Source organism: Chrysemys picta, chromosome 3, assembly GCF_011386835.1.
Source record: "Chrysemys picta bellii isolate R12L10 chromosome 3, ASM1138683v2, whole genome shotgun sequence".
Classification (NCBI taxonomy): domain Eukaryota; kingdom Metazoa; phylum Chordata; order Testudines; family Emydidae; genus Chrysemys; species Chrysemys picta.
The window spans coordinates 89,771,831-89,791,665 of NC_088793.1; the positions used below are offsets into that span (position 1 = coordinate 89,771,831).

General features: G+C 37.6%; 2 protein-coding genes across 7 annotated transcripts in view; one reads left to right on the top strand and one right to left on the bottom strand.

Annotated features, from left to right (window-relative positions):
* NT5DC1 (5'-nucleotidase domain containing 1) overlaps positions 1–19,835 on the top strand; it is a 243,109-nt gene that overhangs the window by 34,865 nt on the left and 188,409 nt on the right. The gene's annotated exons all lie outside the window — the stretch shown is intronic.
* COL10A1 (collagen type X alpha 1 chain) overlaps positions 1–19,835 on the bottom strand; it is a 76,568-nt gene that overhangs the window by 6,507 nt on the left and 50,226 nt on the right. The window contains exons 1-2 of one of the 3 annotated variants that reach the window (XM_024109372.2): positions 10,478–10,586; positions 9,110–9,263 (exon numbers count right to left, since the gene is read on the bottom strand). In XM_024109372.2, the coding sequence (XP_023965140.1) occupies positions 9,110–9,248 (139 nt within the window). In that variant the 5' untranslated portion in view covers positions 9,249–9,263; positions 10,478–10,586. Of the gene's footprint in view, positions 1–9,109; positions 9,264–10,477; positions 10,587–19,835 lie in introns of those variants that run through there. The other 2 variants (XM_024109373.2, XM_005306364.4) reach the window with 2 other exon arrangements.

A 19,835-nucleotide genomic window follows, 5' to 3' on the forward strand; every position in this document is an offset into this window, starting at 1 on the left:
AAGGTGCTGTTTGGGAAATTGCGGAATCCTGTGGGACTTTGCATGCTGATTTTTGTGGAATACCTATAGCACTAGAAATAATATAAATGTTAAGAGTGAAACTGTGAAACCCCACAGTTTGCATAATATGTCATACTCTTCAGCTGATGGATCTGTAGATACAGAATACTGCTTTATGGCAACAGTTGTTATGAATAGTTAAAGAAGGTGTGCAAGTAGAATAATAAAGTCTGCTGAGCAGATCAGGAAGGACCTGTCCGCGGATGAGAATTTTAACATTTGATTTGGAAAATGCTGCTGGATGGTGCATGTTTGAAGTGATCGATGGAAAGAAGTCTGAGTTCCACTGTGAATCAAAATATTTTCTATTCGACAATGGTGGTTACACAATAGCTGTAAATCAAATGCAGCTTAAATTTCAGCCTTTTAGGTGTGTCTGTGTGTAAACTTTACCAGGAATGTGTGTGATGCTGTAGTATTGCAGCCTTCTAGAATAAACTGCTGCACAAGTGGCACACATTATAAGTTTGTCCGGGATAAAGAGTATCCGGTGTCAGACTAGAAAGACTAGAGAAGTTAATATGTAGTTTAGAATTTTATGTGCCAAGAAACAAGCTGGAATAGGAAATAGGAGGGGAAAGCACTATACTGTTTAGAAGATATTTTGTGCTAGTTTGTGTATAAATATTTTCTCTTATTTAATAATACGAAGTGAAGGCATTCAGCACTGCTTAGTTTAAAATAAAAAAAATCCTTCATTCCAGTGCACAACTGGGGCATCTAAAAGATATAGATGCTAAAGTATGAATCCTATTGGCAGAACAATATATAACAGGATATTGTTAGTGAATGAATAGCCAAATGGTTACCCTAGTTATATTACAGTTAAGGGGTACACTTTCCCCCCAAGAATTTTGGCAGCAACTTCCATTGAAATAAATGAAAGTCACATAGCTATAGCCTGCAGAGCTCTTATAACATTTACACATAACTTTACAGCTGAATTCGGGCTTCTTTGCTGATGTTACCCATCTGTACATCCATAATGTAATCATGAGTGACATCAGCAACTTTATAACCAGTTCTCATTCATGTAACATGCATCTGCATAGCTGTGATTGTGGACTGAGAAAAGGGTAAGAAAAGGTTATCAGCAACTTTCTGGAGTTGCTTAGCAGCTTTCTCAGACTCTCTTTACTATTCCTAATGATGTCATTTCAAGAGTACACAACAGGCATTTGCCTATTTTCTTTTACCCTTTCTCTTGTGGCTAAAGCCAGAAATTTAATTTTTGTTGACTCTTTTTACACAGATTATTTCATATCTTGACAAACTGTTGCCGTTCTATTCTATCCTTCTCCAAGTAGGCTAGAATAACTAGTCCTTTGAGGTCATGTTGTAATATGGATCGCTTGCATCACTGGATGTTGTATAGAATCATAGAATATTAGGGTTGGAAGAGATCTCAGGAGGTCATCATGTCCAGTCCCCTGCTCAAAGCGGGACCAACACCAACTAATACCTCTAGTGTAACTTGGATGGATGGTTGACGTATTAAATGTGAATTCTAATTAGTGGTAGATTTTTTTTTTCATTTCCCAATTTGAGTTTGAGTAAGGCTTCCTTCCCATCCACTTATTAATTATTTTGAACCTTTAGACCTCTGCATAATACTCTTAACGGGAAAGTACAGATAAATAGTTAAGTTTTTCTTCTCTAAAAATATATGGCTGTACTTATTTGTAAGAGTCATGTAGGGAGAAGAAAAATCTGGTCCGTGTACTGTGTTTTTGATATTCACTGGGCTTTACCTTCATGTGTTGCCAGGAAAATAGTTTTTAGCTGCCAAATGTAAAAGTACAGTTTCTGCTTCTACATAATTACAGTGTGGTCCTGAAAAGATCATGTTAGTTTGCCCATGTTACCACCTCATCATCCATTAACTTAATTAAAATAAGGCTAATGTTTTAAATCCTACAAATAGAAAGCAATCTCATTACTGCATGCAGCAAAAATATTATAAACTGACACAAGTGTTGGTCTCCACTGGGATGAGGTACTTGGAACCTGTCACTGTGACAGCAAAGTGGAGTGTACATTTTAACTGCCCAGTGCAGTTCTAGCATGCTGCTGCTGCTCTCGGGATTGCTTGCTACTGAACTATGGTATCCAGTAGGGTACAGTGGTAGCCTGTGTTTTGGAACATAATTAAGTGATAACTGAAGAAGCAGTTCTAAGAAGAACTACATGGTATGGAAAAATCAGGAAGACTTAAACCCTACAAGAATAAGAAATAACCTTCAATGTAAGTTAGATATGTGGTTATTTTTTAAACGTTACAGTTTCTTTTAATCACGGGTTAAACACAGATGGGACCAGTGGATGCAGCATACTGATTTAGTTAACATGAATTTGTATGCCACCCATGAGTTCTGTTACAGTAATTAAATGCTGCATTAGGAAAGAGGATGTAAGACAAATGTAATGTAAAGTTTAGTCTTTTAGACTGCTCTGAAAAATTGTGGTAGTCCACCTGGCAAAAAAATTTTAATTATCCCAAAAGTATTTCTTATGCTAGTGAGCAATAAGATATTTTCCAAACCTGCTCGTATCACAGTCTTAATTGGTTAGTTCTATCTTCTTTTCTCTCTCTTTTTTAAAAAAAAATCTTAAAATATATGACTGGCTTGCGAGATTAAAAGAATGATACAGCACCTTTCAGTTATAGGTCATCTGTATCAACTCAGGCCAGATTCTTCACTAATGGCTGCCTGTTCAGTGTCCTCTATGAGCTATTTGTGGTTACGGCCTAGCTTCTAGTGGATGTGTCCACATTGAAAACACACTTACCTTGTTAAGCAATAGCAGAGGGGATATGGAGAGTGAATTATCTTTTCACCTGAAAAGTGATCCTTCAAGATGAATGTTTAGGGCACATTGGCGGGACAGAAAGGGGGACGTATACCCTGCTGCTCCCCATGCTCTATGTGTTCTGTGAATAAGGCTGTCAATCTGTCACCCTTCATAAGTAGTAAATTAATTAAAACCTATGAAAAGGTATTTTTTTAAGTAACCATAGAAATTTGAGGATCTAATACTCCTTGCTTCTCTAAGTTAATATTTATATTACTTTTGTTTAGAGAGTCCATAATTGTAGCCATTTCAGATTTCTTTGTTCTAAAGTATAACCAACTGTCAGCTAGAGTGCATCTTAAATTCTATAAAACAGAGTAAGCAGAGTGAGGTTGGGCATCAGAAGCTTAATTTGGAACTTCAGATTCTTTCAGTTTTACTTCTGTGTCTCACCTCTCTGTAGGGAATGTAACTGCAAGGGATGCCCAGGCTGCTGTTCTTTTCTCCTTTCCACCCATACTTTCAAACTCATATACCCTGCTGTCTTCCTTTCATGTGTTCAGTGTATAAACTGCATCTTCTAACAGTGGCCTTCTGGTGCACAGAATTTGGCACATAATTTGCACGGAGGTTGCATCAGGACAAGAGGCGGATTAGAGGTTTGTGGGGCCCTGGGTCAGAGTAAGTGGGGGCCCCTCCCCACCCGTTCTGCCTGCAGTGCTCCCCGCTCCCCTTGTGCTCCTGCTGGGGAAATGGGGTCGGGGCGCAGGGGCTTGCTCCCCCCACCCCCCGCTGGCCTCCCTGCCCAGCACTCCAGCCGGGGAACTTGGTCAGGGCGCAGGGGCTTCCCCTGCCCGCCTGGCACTCCTGCCAGGGAGCGGGTTCGGGGCACGGGCACTTGCTTCGCCCGCCCAGCACTACTGTTGAGGTTCTGGGGCCATCCCAATTGGCTGGGGCCCCTGGCATGGGCCTTGTTGGCCAAGTGGCTAATCCACACTGATCAGGACCCTTTAGAAGTATGCAAATTATTCATAACCAGATGAGGGAAAAACTGAGGCCAAAGAATAAAATGTTAACTATTGTTAGTATGGGAGTTTTATGCAGTTACCTAGAGTGCCAAAGGAGAATACCTGAGGCACAGCAACATACACAGTTTAAAATATTACTATTGCAATTAAAATAATTTCGAACAAAGCCTTACTACAAATAATTGAAACTTTCTTAAAGTGATATATATGGTGTTCAAATTATTGTTGAGCAACCACAGGTGGAAAAAAGAAGTAAACCTCCCCTCTAACTACATGAATTCTACCTTTAAATGTAGTAGAATCCAAAAAGAGTAAATAAGGTATATAAAGAGGGCAGTTTGGCAGCGTGGACTATGTGACTCTGGCCAAGTCTGCTCTCCAAATGACTGTGTACTTCAAGGAAGCTCAGTGCAGGCCCACCAGCTGAAATGTATACTATATATTAAGAACTGAGCCAAGTGAATTTAATTCCCATAAAGGGTCAATACTCAGTTCACCGTGCTATACATTCATACCATGAAATCACTTTGGTTCTGTTCTGATTCTCCTTTATTTGTCTAAGTTAGATGAAATAGACCCTTGTCTTCATTTAACACTCAGAGCTGGCTCTCCACACCCCTTAGTGGAATGTTACTTGGTTTACTGATGTGAATCAGAACATATGATTTTTCCACCACCCACTCCCCTAGAGGGCCATGTTAGGCGATAGTTTACTTGGGAGCATTGCCATTCCCAGTAACAAATTCAGGTCAGTAAGTTCTGTACAAATCCTTAGGAATGATAGACACATGTATCTAAAAATTGGTTAAGTGCATCCTCTAGGGAAAGGCAAGGGATTTGTTGCCTTAAGCACAAAGTGTTTAAATAAATCTGCATTTTGTTAGCAGATATCATTCAAGTATCTCACTTCTCCTACTCCAAGTATAGTATAGGGGGAAAACTGGGATAACTATATGGCATCTGTTGGCAATTGTTGACTTTTTGAACAGTGACCAAAATACATTTCCAGTGATGCTCAACGCACTAGCTGCATGGCAACATTTTTGCTCTTGTATAGACTTGCCAATGGAATGCTACCACCCAGGGCTTAAATTTAACCAGCGCCATCTGGAGCATAGCTCTGGTGAATATTTCCAAACCCGTGGAAGCTCTGACTTGTCCTGCAGGGCTGAAGCCCTGGGGCTCTGGGAAATACTCTGTGAGAATTTAAGCCCTGTTAACCCCTCACAGAATGTAGCGGCAAATGGCAATGCAATAGTTAAAGGAGGCATATTTGTGGACCCGAGAAGGTTGATACTTTCTTTACACAGAGGTTTAGAAGGGTAGAGAAAATCCTACCCCACTAAGAACCTAGAAGGAAGCAGTGTGTGCAGTTACTTCATTCATTTACCCTTGTTAGGGTGTTATGTTTTACCCATCTCTTTGCATTTGGAGTTTGGAAACTGTAACATTGCCAAGCCAGGACCTCTTCTTAAATCTTAAATCTTCTTAAATCAAAGTTAATATGCCTGTTTAAAATCTCAGTCCTTCTGTTTTGTAAAGGGAAGGTGTATTAAACCATGGTAGAACAGGGCAGGTGAAAAGATTATGGGCAGCAATAGCTTTAACCAGGATAACTGAAGTGTTGGTTGGCCACTTTAAAAAAAAAAAAAAAAAAAAAATCTGGTCATGTATTTTCTGACACACAACGTGGTCTATGTACTCTGACTCTAGCCAGACCTTGTTTACATATCAAGTTCAGTGCGAGGAGAAAGCACAACCAGCAAGATTGAGATTTTTTTTTTTTTTTTTTTAGAATTAGTTGTGTGGTTGTCCTCAACCAGGAATTTTGCAGACTTCAAAGGTGTGAACCAAAGTTCTGCAAATAGTATCATAATATATTTAGCAAATGATAATGCTAAACACACTCAAAAAAGGAGAAAATTATGTTCTCTGCCTGGGAAGTTATTAGTGGGATATGGAAAAGAATTTCTAACATTGCCCAACTCTGCTCCTATTGAAGTGGATGGTAAAACTTCCATTGACTTCAGTGGGACCAGAGTTATGCTGACACTGAGTTCTTTTTCAGAATCCCACCCATCATTATTAGAATCAACTACTAAAATAAAATTATGGAGAAAAATAGTTATTTGTCACCAATGAGCAGATCGTGGTTTACACATGCCCCTTGTTAACAGATTTTACTGACATTTCCAGTGAAGGAGAGCCAGAGCTGTGGATTAAAAAAAAAAAAAAAGACTGGGAAATATAAATTAAGATTAACAGAGTGATAGGTGGGGAAGGAAGAATTATCTAGGTTCTACTTCTGTCTCCTAGAAGTTGGGAGGGACCTAAATATTTGCCTCCTCCTTTTCCACTCCCTACCTTCTCCAGTCATTTTTTATGTAAATTAATAGGTAAAAATTGGGTTGTTTCAGAAAAAAACACATCTCTGACTCTGCTCAAAATCCTGAGGTTGACTCTCTGCATAGTAATGAGAAAAGTGGACAGGAATAATTCAAGTTTGCAAGTAGGGAAGATGGGGAAATACATTCCAAAGGGCTGCCTAAAATCCTATTTCAAGCAGTATTTTCATACAAAAATCTGTAGTATTTTCATACCAAAAAATGAGTAAGGGAAGTCGCCATGGACAGTAGCCGATTCCTTGTTCCATTCTTTTCTGCCCTGGGACTCTCCCTACCCTAGCACTCCATTCTCTAACCAAATCCCATGGAGTCCTCACCCCATGGGTTACAGAGGCAGCTCTCTTTGACCATCATGACAGATCTGTTAGAATGAGTGCCTCCGCTTGAGGAAGTGAAGAAGGTGGTCTTGTCCTGTCTTTTATCTGTCTTGCTTTTACAGAGAGAGACTAAAGATCACAGAATTGAGAGTTTCTGCTGCTGAACAGCTACTGGGATAAGTTAAAACAGAAGTGTATCTCGGGTTCTGTGAAGTAAGTCCTTCCCAACAAGGGTAACTAGGAAGACTTTGTTCATGAAACAAACAGCAAATTGAATGATAGACTATTCATTTTCTTGAGGGGCATTATTATTTGGTAAGTAAATTCTAGAGAAAACCCAATGACAAGTCAGTGAAAATCTGGACTGTAAACATAGCACAGTGGGTGTGTCTGTTAGTGAAAGTAAAATCACCAGCTGTATGTCTATTCATTACAGAAATTTAAAAGTCATGAGCAACATTTTTTTTGGTCACAGGGCAAACAACTCGGTGTGTTTTGCATTTAAATTATTTTAAAAATGAGTTTTTAAAAATAAAATGTCTAAGCCACTTGGAAAAAACAAAACAAAAACAAGTCAATGCTCAGACTGAGGGTACAGTAGCAGACAGGACACCAATCAATACTCATGCCGAAGACACAGACTTTAAGACAACTTTTTACTGATAGCAGGAAGGATTTATGATCAAGATTGCTTTCCTGATCTCAAACGACACTTATTTGCAACTGCCATGTTCCTGCACAAGTATACAGCTACATGTAGGTGAGCTATAACAAAGATTAAAAACTACTCTGAATGCACCCTTTGGTACAGTAGGAAAGAAAAGAATGGTCACTTCTGTCTTTTTGGGCATTTTCTGGCAGCAGAATTGAAAATCCAGCCAGGTACTAAATGCTTTGACAGGAAGTGTTCAATACTTTCAATGCACATTGAGGATAGTAGGATTTGACTTGAGGGTACTGATCAGGACTGGGTCCTAAATGATCATGTTGATACAAGAAAGCTACTCTTTTATTTTATCAGTTAATTTTTAGCAAAAATCTCCACTGAGGAGAAAATACTAGTGGGTAATATGCAGAATCAATTATAAAACTTGATTCATTGGATTCTGATGATCCATTGTGGTTTTTAAATATCATGCTCATTTTAGTCTTATTCTTCAAAACTATTTGTATGTCGCATATGCAGCTAGGACACAAAACATGATTTAAAAAGTACTGGATCTTTGTGCATGGCTCCCAGCTGCATTGACTGAACTTGCTGTTTTATATAAAACACACACTGTAGTAACAGTAGCACACCCAGATGTATTAATGGTGTTCAGTGCAGTGTACTCATAATTTCATTTGTTCAGAAATCATGCTTTATAGAAACCAGTTATACTCTATACCTAGTTATCTGATGTGAAATTTGTCAACAATTTGGAGAGCATTAATAGATTAGTTTCTGCATGCTAGAGATGACTCAAGAACGTAGTTTTGATTGTTAGTACTGAATGCTTGTTTCAATTTAACAGACACTTTAAAAAAAGAGGGCTTTCATATACCTTTTCTATAGTGGTTTTAATATATATTATCTATAATCGCACACTTCATACACAGGAGAGAGGAAGAGAGGAAAATACATACTTATAATAATCCCCTCAAAGTGTGTGTGAAATGAGTTGAGAAATATATGACCTGTTCAAAAGAAATATTTTTATAGAGCAGCTATAATTAAGCATGTTTCAGAAGCATCTTTGTAAAACCAATTTATATTTCAGGTGTTTAAATTAGTCTGTTTTAATAAAGATGTGTATTATTCTCTAGCAGTTATGTTATAGGTTTATTTTCTTATCTCACTTCCATCACTGTAACTCAGATTAGTTCAGTGAAGTTACTCTCAGTTTACAAATGTGGAACAGAGATCTAAATTTGGTCCATGTATACTGGATTAATATTCAGCATTACTAGCTTTTACAATCGTTGAATTTTAAGTAAGGAAACTAATGTAACAGTAGAATTGGACACCTACATTTTTGTCTGAATATTGCAGCCAGCTGATTTATTAATGTAACCCCCAGTTATTTTTTATTGATGTGTCCAGTTTGATTGCTTCTTTTGAAAGCCATTCCCAGGTCAAGAGCACTGATGAGCACTGAGCAAGGTTTTTATATATGAAAATATATGCTTCAAGAGTATTCTAAATGATAACGGCAAAATTCAAAATCACTGCTGCTCGCCTGCTCTCTACCTTTTCTTATTTAGTTGTACTATAAAATGGGAGTTTCCTTCTTCCTTTCGGCCAAGAGAGTAGCATCTTCTCTCTCTCTAGACATTACTGTCAGAACCTGTCCCATTTCTGTTTGCAGTGATAATCTTGGTCAATACTATATAGCCATTTATAAAACTAAACAGTTATTGCTGACAGTGCACACCAGTAAAACAACAAGAGAGATTATCTGTACTATAATGAACACACGTAGGGGTATAACTGCTTATAATATTTTAAAAAAGATATTTCACTTACCTTGACTTTTTACGTTAAATGGTAAGAAATGTGGCCCCTTCATGCTGGCTTGTTTTTGGTATCGTTCAGAAAAAAACCCATCACCGCCTTGGACAATGTTCAGAGAAAGCAGCAGCAGAAAGGATATTTGTACCTGCATATTCCCCAATCTGTTCTGCATTAAAGAGGAAAAATACTTATGCAAATGATTGTTCTCTTTTTAAAAATAAGTTGATCAGTTCAGGTTTCGCAGCAATGAACAAATAAGTTGTATTTAAAATAGTTAACATTACAGGTTCAGAACTGCTTTATACAAAACTGCTCCTAAAACTATGTATTTCTAGTGGATTTCTTAAAGTATACCTATTTTAGTCAGAGAAAGTGGTTAAATGTTTTAAATACTTTTTAAAAGTATAGATATATAAAATCTGTAATCTTACCAGATCAGATTCTGTCCCATACTCTTCCAATCAACAGTTTTTTAAATTTTGTATTACATATTTTAATATGCTGATTATATTTAACAATTTAAATTCTTTTCAGAAAAAAAGTGTCAGTTTGCTGATTAGGTTCTATAATGTTATGGGCATGCCAGCCCCTTGAGGCTTCCAAAACTAGGTTTGGGAGCATAGCTTGAATCCTCTAGAATCAGGGAAAAGTCTCTCTCATATGCATTGCAACATGGCAGCATCGCCTCCTTCTAATTAATACTGTATCTATAAAGGGTAAAATCCTGACCCCATTGACATTAATAGTGGAAACCCCCATTGACTTTATTGGGGCCAAGATTTCACCCTTAGCCTTTGGAAGTAATTTCCCTTGTGGCAGCAGGGATACTGGCACTTGCTCTTAAAGAGCCCCAGTAAACTTCTGTCCTGTATAAGGAAGGATTCGATTTTTATTGATAAATGTTGATTTCGCCATACATACACAAACTGATGAAAACATATTTCCATTGATGATAATCGAAATTTGCAGATAGGCAAGATAAGAAAAATGCTGCTTGAAAACTTATCAAAGTTTGATTTAAGGATATTAACCTTGTATATTTAGACGTGATATTGACAGTTTTTATTTTAATGGTTATAAAGCTTTAATTTTTTGAATCTCAACATCTGTCATTAAATTATTGTCTGACTCTACTATTGTCTTACACCCCCCCTAATTTCCTGCAACTGTGAACATTTAAATCAATGACAATTGAAAAAAATTGCTTAAAACCCCTAATTTTGTCCAACTGAAAATTTTAAATAAATAAAAATAGGAAAAAATGAACAGATAATATTTATCTATCAAAATTTAGGAAAAAATAATTAAAATTGAATTCTGTCAGACCTATGGTTAATTTAAATTGGAAGCCAAATGAAATGGAAGGAAATTATAGCATACCAGAATAGTGTAGAGTTCCAAATATGTAGTAGCCTTTCAGTAGCCTACTGAGGTGCTCTTCCGCCACAGGTGCGCAGAACAGAAGCTGTTATTTCAAGTATCCTTCTGAGGTATTTATACTGTTTGGTTCCCTTGTTAAGTCACTTTGCACTGTGTTTAAGCTCCTCCCTAAAAGTCATAAGTATTAATCGGGGGAGGGATGTTGGGCAGGCATGAAGGAGCAGGTTGGAGTTTTTCCTACTATATTGTATTTCATGTGTCTTTGGTGAAACTATACTCGTCGTGATGAACATTTTCTTAAATTATTTTATATCCCTTTTGTTTTCAGGATTGAGAGAGGTATCATTGGAAAAAGCTTAATCTTGTAAGTGGGGTAGATATGTGTTACTTTTCTAAAATGGATTTCTGCATACATTTGTAAGGAAATGTATTTTCATAGATTGTGAACTTCTTACTATCTTGGAGCAGCTACTTTCAGGAGTTAGCTCCATTGAAGTCAATGGAGACTACTTGAGTGAGTAACTGCTCACCAGTGTGTGATGTAAGGGGCTTACAATATGATCCTTTTGTGTTAATTAGGGATTTGTACAGTTCTGGAGCCATCTGAACCACTTATTGTGCTTGTGCATAAAAATGAAATTGAAGAAGTAAATTAGTGAGAAAGTATTTACATGTTTGTTTCTGTTATGTTGTCTTAGATATATAACACATCAAATAAATAGTCCATATATAGGGACTGTTTATATGCAATGAAATATTCATTCATAAAGAAACGTGAGTTATACAATGTAATACCACTATTTCTGTTACATTCAGTCTTACTAATTTATTGAAATAATTGATTTTATTGCATATTGAAAAATCAGACAAATGTAATACAAGCTTGCATTTATTTTTTCAGAATTTTTCTATATGCAGTAAATGACTTTTGTTTCAGGTTCTGGTTCAATACAATGTTGTTTATAGTGCATTTCCACAAAGTTCCTCTATAATGGCTTTGTCTCATTATGTTTAAACCACCATTAATTTATTGTATTGGGTCAAATTTCATTACAGTTTAGTCCACACTTAGCAAATCTCTCTGTTTGTTCAAAGTATAGGTTAGCACTGGCCATATTAAGCCCATTGGAATAATTTTTGCTATATTGACTATTTCTGCCTGTTATGACTCGTCTACTTGGTAAACAGTGACAGATGGTCTCACAATATTTCAGCCCCATTGTCATCATTAATCAATTCCAGATATCATGTAGAAAATTTTAGTTCCTGAATCATTCATGTCCCTGATTCTAAAACATGACATAAAAGCAGAAATAATATGGACATAAAGAAAATGACCTTCTGAATTTAGTGTGAACCTCCAAGGCTAAATGTAGCATGCATATTACTTTTTAAAAGCATTCTTGATAAAAGTTAAACATGAAAATTTCTAAAAGATCTATACATTTATAAATGATCAGGTTTTTGCATTATATTACAATGTTGATTGATCTGCATGTTAATGCAAATGTAAGTAGGCAGTAGAGTCATGGATTTACGGCCTGATTCATGAGTATGCCAGATACTGCTTATGTTTTTATGGAATGTGGACGGTATTGAAAAACAAATGCAAATAAAAGTAACTGCACTATTGTTAACTGGAGCCAAACATTCCTAATTTGATTAACTTCATCCCTTTTGTGGAGAGAGAGCTGGGCATGCCCGCTGTGTCATCTTCCCCATTAGCACCTTCTCCATGTTGGCATAGAGGAGTGTTCTGTGTCAGCCTGGACAGTAACTACTAGATCTATGCCTATGATGTACTAGTAATACTAATAACAAACAGATTCAGTGAGGAGGGATCTCATGCCTGGTAGGCACAGAAGGGCTGCAACCACCATCCCAAAGATTGGATGAAGTGGCTGTGAACAGGCTGCAGCACAGCTGCATGGCATACATTCTACTGAAACTCAGCTTCTGTTTAAATCAGTCCTGGAAAAAAATAGGACTTTATGACAAATATCCTGAAACATAACTTATCATGCTGGAAAAAAACGGATGGACTGTCAAGTCTGGTATCGGGTTTGCAAGTGTGCCGGTACTCTTCTGAACATATACTGTTGTTGTGAATAAAGGTCTTGATTGATGTAGTAAGTCATCTGATGTGGTATTATGTGGTGGTCTTTCTCCATTCTTCTTCACAGCCACCCTCAAATAATTTTCTGTTCCATGTTCATAAGGAAACTCTACTCTGGAATATGTCCTTCAGAATTATTCTTATATTCTTTATTAAGATTGTGTGTATAACCAGGTTGGTGATTTTTAGAGGAGGCTTACATAGTTGAGTTGTCACTTCCTTGGTGAGAGCCCCCTATTTTCAGTTGCTTATAATTTTCAGAAAAATTAAATTTTGGACTGAAGTTGACCATTAAGTTTCTTATGCTGTTTAGTTTAGAAGTTAGTGTCATTGTAAATTTCAGTGAGAATCCACTCAGCCATTACTCAGCATTGAGTTACACACCCAAAGCACAAGCATAAGGAATTTATTTTTCAGATGTTAAAACTGAGCAAAAACTAAAAACCTTTTTTTCTTCAGGTAATTCCAAAAATAGTTTTGTTTTAAAATGTCAGCTGTAATAAGTAGGAAGCCCTCCATGGAAAATGTTGCCAATCTGACAATATTGGGTTAAGAAATAAAGTTAGGAACATCTGACTATAGTCCTGTACACATAAAACTTCTTACATTCCCTGCTAATTTCTAGACCAATGCATAATGCCCCCTCAAATAGGTACACTCCTGCTACACAAGTAATGTACACCCATATTTAGCTGACAGTCTTGTTTCCTCTTACCCCTCTTTACTGCCAGAAGGATGAATAATCTGTGTGTGAATAAGGACAATTGTTGGGTCAGGAGACATACACACACACACATCTGTTGACTTTAGATTTATGCCAGACTCCACCCTGGAATGCTGCTTCATGGGGTTGTTTGGCTTAGGGTTTGGTTTAGTTTTTTGTGGTGGTGGGAAGCTGAAGTGGGCTTGTGGTTTTCTTCTTCCTCATGTTCCCCCTACTGCTGTGGGCTTTCTCTGGGTGCACTATCATGCCAGGATTTAGCTGTAAGCATATATGTGAAGTGTGGGGTTCCATATATATATATGCACACACTTGTGTATGTCTATATTCAGTAACAGCACATTAAATAAACACACCTGTGTTTATTTGAACACCTGATCATGGGGATTGGCCACTTAAATACACTTAATGTGTATTTGAAAATTTGCATTCAAATACAGGTATCTTTTTCATTAACAAAGACATCTTTAAAATAGCAATTGAAAAGTTTGAAAAGTAAATAATTTTACTGCAATATAATATTCCCTGTTCTAAGTAAGAATAAAATTAGAATTTCCCTGGATAACAAGAAGTAATTATCAGAGAATTGCAGTTTTTTTTTTAACTGGGCATATACACTTTGTTATAGTTACATGATGTTTGTTTCCTGAATGAATGACATTATTCATAATTAAACACACATGTTTATTTAAAGAAATGACCTTTGTGGAATCCCCTCACAATCCATAAACCTAAGCCCATGTGTACGTCTTTGGAGGCTCAGAGCAGGGCTGGCTCCAGGGTTTTTGCCGCCCCAAGCAGCTGGAAAAAAAAAAAAAAAAGCCGTGATCGCGATCAGCTTTGCCGCCGCCGCTTCAGTCTTCGGCGGCTGGTCCTTCGCTCCGAGAGGAAGTGAGGGACCCGCCGCCGAATTAACCCCCGAAGACCCGGACGTGCCACTCCCTCCGTTGGCCGCCCCAAGCACCTGCTTGCTGGGCTGGTGCCTGGAGCCAGCCCTGGCTCAGAGTCATAGCTAGAAAAATGGTGTGGCTTTGGCCCTGATCCTGCAAGTTACAGAGTTCCACAAGGGCATGATGTATCTGTGTGTTTGACCTACTGCATCATCACTTGCAGGATTAGCACGACCAGAGGTGGATTACCATTTTGTGGGGCCCTGGGCCAGAGCAAGTGGGGGCCTATTGACTACCCCTATGCTAGACTGTCAATGTATTCAATATTTTTAAATTAACAAAATATAAATATTTTCAGCCAAGGGCTCTTTTTGTCACAAAGTGTTGAAGCCCTTTCCTTGGTTAAAGATATTAGAAAGTCTTTTTACAACACGAAAACAAACTTCTAGATTCCTCAGTCACTCACTGATAAATCAGTCGAGGGGAAGAATTTATTTATCTAACTAATTGTAAAATAAATAGGATTTTTTCAGCTGTCATCTTTTGCAGACTTGTATTTAATGGATACTTAGTTAAGTTAATCTTGCAGGGCAATATTGTCTCATCCGTTTTTAAAGCAGAACTCACCCTGGAATACCACAGAGAGTCTGTTTAAAAAAAAAAAAAAAATTGAGACTTTATTGCCATATAGCTTGGTAGTTGTCATTTTTTAGATTCATGTCACTTATACTTTGAATTAGAGCTGTCGATTAATTGCAGTTTACTCACACGATTAACTTAAAAAAATTAATCGCAGTTTTAATCGCACTTTTAATTGCACTGTTAAACAATAGCTTCCAAATTAAAATATATTAAATATTTTTGGATGTTTTTCTACATTTTCAAATATATTGACTTCAATTACAACACAGACTACAAAGTGTACAGTGCTCACTTTATATTATTTTTATTACAAATTTTTGCAAAAGAATATTTGTAAAAATGATAAAAGAAACAGTATTTTTCAATTCATCACATACAAGTACTGTTCTGCAATCTCTTTAGCATGAAAGTGCAACTTACAAATGTAGTTTTTTTGTTTGTTACATAACTGCACTCAAAAACAAAACAGTGTCAAACTTTAGACCCTACAAGTCCCATCAGTCCTACTTCTTGTTCAGCCGACCGCTAAAGACAAACAAGTTTGTTTACATTTACAGGAGACAATGCTGCCCGCTTCTTATTTACCATGTCACCTGAAAGTGAGAACAGGCATGCGCATGGCACATTTGTATTTATGGGCCAGATATGGTAAACATTCGTATGCCCCTTCATGCTGATGACACTTGTTAAAAAAATAAAATAAATAAAAAAATAAAAAAATAATGCGTTAATTAAATTTGTGACTTCTTGGTGGAGAATTGTATGACTCCTGCTCTGTATTACCCACATTCTGCCATATATTTCATGTTCTAGCATTCTCGGATGATGACCCAGCACATGTTGTTCATTTTAAGAACACTTTCACTGCAGATTTGACAAAACGCAAAGAAGGTACCAATGTGAGATTTCTAAGGATAGATACAAGGTTTAACAATCTGAGGTACCTTCCAAAATCTGAGTGGGACAAGGTGTGGAGCATGCTTTCAGATGTCTTAAAAGAGCAACACTCCAATGCGGAAACTACTCAACCCGAACCACCAAAAAAGAAAATCAATCTTCTGCTGGTGGCATCTAACTCAGATGGCGAAAATGAACATGCAGCGGTGCGCACTGCTTTGGATTGTTATCGAGCAGAACCCATCATCAACATGGATGCATGTCCTCTGGAATGGTGGGTGAAGCATGAAGGGACATATGAATCTGTATCACATCTGACACGTAAATATCATGTGACACCAGCTACGACAGTGCCAGGTGAACACCTGTTCTCACTTTCAGGTGACATTGTAAAGAAGAAACTGGTAGCGTTATTTCCTGCAAATGTAAACAAACTTGTTTGTCTGAGTGACTGGCTGAACAAGAAGTAGGATTGAGTGGACTTGTAGGCTCTAAAGTGTTACATTGTTTTATTTATGAATGCAGGTTTTTTGTACAACATTCTACATTTGTAAGTTCAACTTTCATGATAAAGAGATTGCACTACAGTACTTGTAATGGGAGAATTGAAAAATACTATTTCTTTTGCTTTTTTACAGTGCAGATATTTGTATTCAAAAATAAATATAAAGTGAGCACTGTACATTTTATATTCTGTGTTGTAATTAAAATCAATATATTTAAAAATATAGAAAACATCCAAAATATTTAAATAAATGGTATTCTATTATTGTTTAACAGCGCAATTTATCACGATTAATTATTTTAATCTCTTGACAGCCCTACTTTTACTGTTGTAATCAGGGCCGGCGCTTCCATTTAGGCGACCTAGGCAGTTGCCTAGGGCACCAGGACTTGGGGGGGGGCGGCATTTTGCCGCCGTTGGCGGCAATTCGGCGGTGGGGGGGTCCTTCCGCACTCTGGGTCCTCAGCGGCAATTCTGCGGCGGGTCCTTCACTCGCTCCGGGACTCGCCACCAAAGTGCCCTGAAGACTGGGAGCGCGGAAGGACCCCCGCCTAGGGCGCCAAAAACCCTGGCACCGCTCCTGGTTGTAATGGTGGCAGAATAAATGTCCTGCATTCAAGCTCACATGGAAGGGTGGTATGTGATTATTTTGGCAGTAGGTACTTGGCTAGTTGTCTGTTATTTGGTCATGTAAGGTAACTTTTGACTATAACATTCCTTTTTAGCATAAGATTATTTTTAACCAGGCACCACCCAGTTATATATTTATAACAGTATTTCTACTAAGTCTGTTTACCTTCAGTTGTGCCAAATAACCATGCGACTTTAGGAAATACTTTTGATAGTCCTATAAATTGAACTCAGTGACCCAAGTTTACTGATCTCTGACTCTGAGGAGGATTGCATTATTATTTAATTAATGTAACAGTGCCCAGAGCCCCCTGTGAAGTTTGCAGCCCCATTATGCTGGGGATTGTACAGACATATGATATGAGACAGTTAGTATCCAAAAAGAGTTTATAATCATAAATTAGGTTCAATGCAGCAAGCGGGTGGAGGAAACTACATTGAAGAACATGCTTTTCAGTATCTTTGAACACTACTGATTGCAAGCTGTTCTTTTTGGCAATGCTGATCAAACTGGTGACTGAAATGAGAGTTAATTTCAAATTTCTTGATCTCAGTGACAATTTTCCATTTTTGAGTTGTTTTTTTAAATAAGACTTACAGACCTGCAGATTGTTCAGGTAGTTAGGCTACATAAACCCTGGGTTTTTATCACTGTTACTCTGGCCCTCACTCCCACAATAAGGCCTTGATTTGATGCCATAAGCACTTATAGACATACTTAACTTCAACAGAACTCCTTACATGTGCAGAGTTACTCACCTGCAAAAGTGTTGACCGGATCGAGGTCTAAAACTTGCACATAAATGGTAAGATTTTCAAAAGCACCTGGGATCCTAAGAGCCTAGGTCACTTTTGAAAATGGGACTTGCATTCCTGATTCACTTAGGTTTTGTCTACACGACCACTTTTGTCAGCCAGGGGTGTGAAAAAATACCTCCCTCCGACTGACATAAGTTTCACCGGCAAAAGTGCTGGTGTGGACAGCATTATGTCTGCAGGAGAGGCTTTCCTGACGACATAGCTAATGCCGCTCATTGGAGGAGGTGTCATTATGCCAGCAGGAGAGCTCTCTCTTTCCAGCAAAGACCAGCTACACGAGAGACCTTCCAGCGGCACAGCTATAGCGGTACAACTGTGGCACTGTAGGGCCATAGTGTAGACATTTTAAAATTTTAGACAGCCCTGCCCCCTTCAGAGACTTGCTGTCAGTTTACCAGTCTAGCACCACTAATTTGATCAGTATTGTCAGAAACAAGATGTGAAAAGATATCAGGAAAACCTGTTCCTGCATTTTAGGTTTATTTACTCTCCAATTTTCCCCAAGAGAATCAGAGATTTTAGTTTGTCATTCTTCTCTGGCTGTTAGGCTGAGTTCTTACATTCATTCCCCACGCTCCAGTGAGGTCTGAAAGTGGAAGAAATGCTGCAGGAGAGACAATATCTAAACCCATACCCTTCTAGGTGAAAAAATTTCAAGCTACTTCCTTATGCACCACATAACTAGGGGACTCTTTCACATCAGTCGTCTGAAAACCTGGCAGCTAAAAATGAACTATTTTGCAAAGCGTACCTATCATAGCAGGTAGGAAGCCTGCTGAATAGTTACATTTATTGGACTTGTTACCTGCTGTGGTTTTGTCAACTGGCACAAGTCTGAGGAGAGCTTCATGTTTAAAAACAGGTGCTGAAGTAAAAACAATTTGGGTTCAAGACTTTCTTTTAGGGCCAGAACAAATAAATGTTGTCTGAGTTTATTTTAAAAATAGAGGTTTTAAAACAGAAAAGTCAGACATTTTTAATACTGGTTTATTTTCTTATGTACATTAAACTATTTTGAAGAATGTCATTTTTTTATTTTTGTTTTTTGTGCAGCTTTCTGTATTTTCTGTTCCTAATGCATTATGAGTTCAAACATGTGGAATTTACTCATGCAAAATTCTCCAGTAAGTTTAATGGGAGTGTTGTAATTTTACACCACCAGTGCTAGTCCTGTGTGTGTGTTCCATTTTGTAATGGAAGTGTGACAAAGAAACAAACAAAACCACCCTTCCTCTCTCAGCATTGCCAACTCCAAGTAGTTAAAAATCATGAATTGAGCCCAAAACCTCATGAGACTGGAATAAAAATCATGAGATTTCAAAAAAATATATTTGGAGGTCTTTTCATTTGCCCTTCACATTTTGCACCTGTGGGGGTTATGTTTTCGAGCATTTGTCCGAGAACAGGAAGGTGAGAAACATGTTTGTTTGTTTTAAAGGAAAGCTGAGTTTGTTTCATTGATGCGATTCCAGGGTCTAGAGCTTTAAAAAAAAACACCAAATAGCATTAGACTCCCAATAAAATAATAAGAGTTGGAGACACTTTACAATGCACAAACAAATCTCTAGGGAGAGGATGAGAGAGAAAACGAACCATAGGTGACAGATGTAAGCAGTGTCACTTAATGCACTACTAGAATTGTGATGAGGGCAGTATACAAAACTATAAAAAAGCAGAATAAAATATGACACCAAATCCCATCATTATGAAGTACTTTCCTCTCCATAGTACCAATGAGATGGAGTTTGGTTTTGGTTTATGCCTAGACTTTTCCTGTGAGACCACCATCTAGAATTACTCTGTCAGTGCATTGTAAGGATGAGTCATTTGTGTTTCTTGCTTGATCTTTTCAGTTGTTGTTTGAGAAGTAGTTAGCATTTGAGCCATATTTATTTCAGACTCTTCTGCCTATAGCGTCTTGCTTTTGCTTACTTATATTGTAGATGTATATATGTTATGAGAATCTGCTTACAGGTATTTGACAGATATTTTTGTAATGTTATGATGATTTTCCGAAGCCCAGGCAGTGCCTAGACAGGTCCCATTCCAGCCTAGGGGATTCAGGTGGTTTCATTTGTTCAGCAGTTTATTTCTGATACCATGTAATGAGCGTGTAAAACATGAGAGAGCTTGTAAGA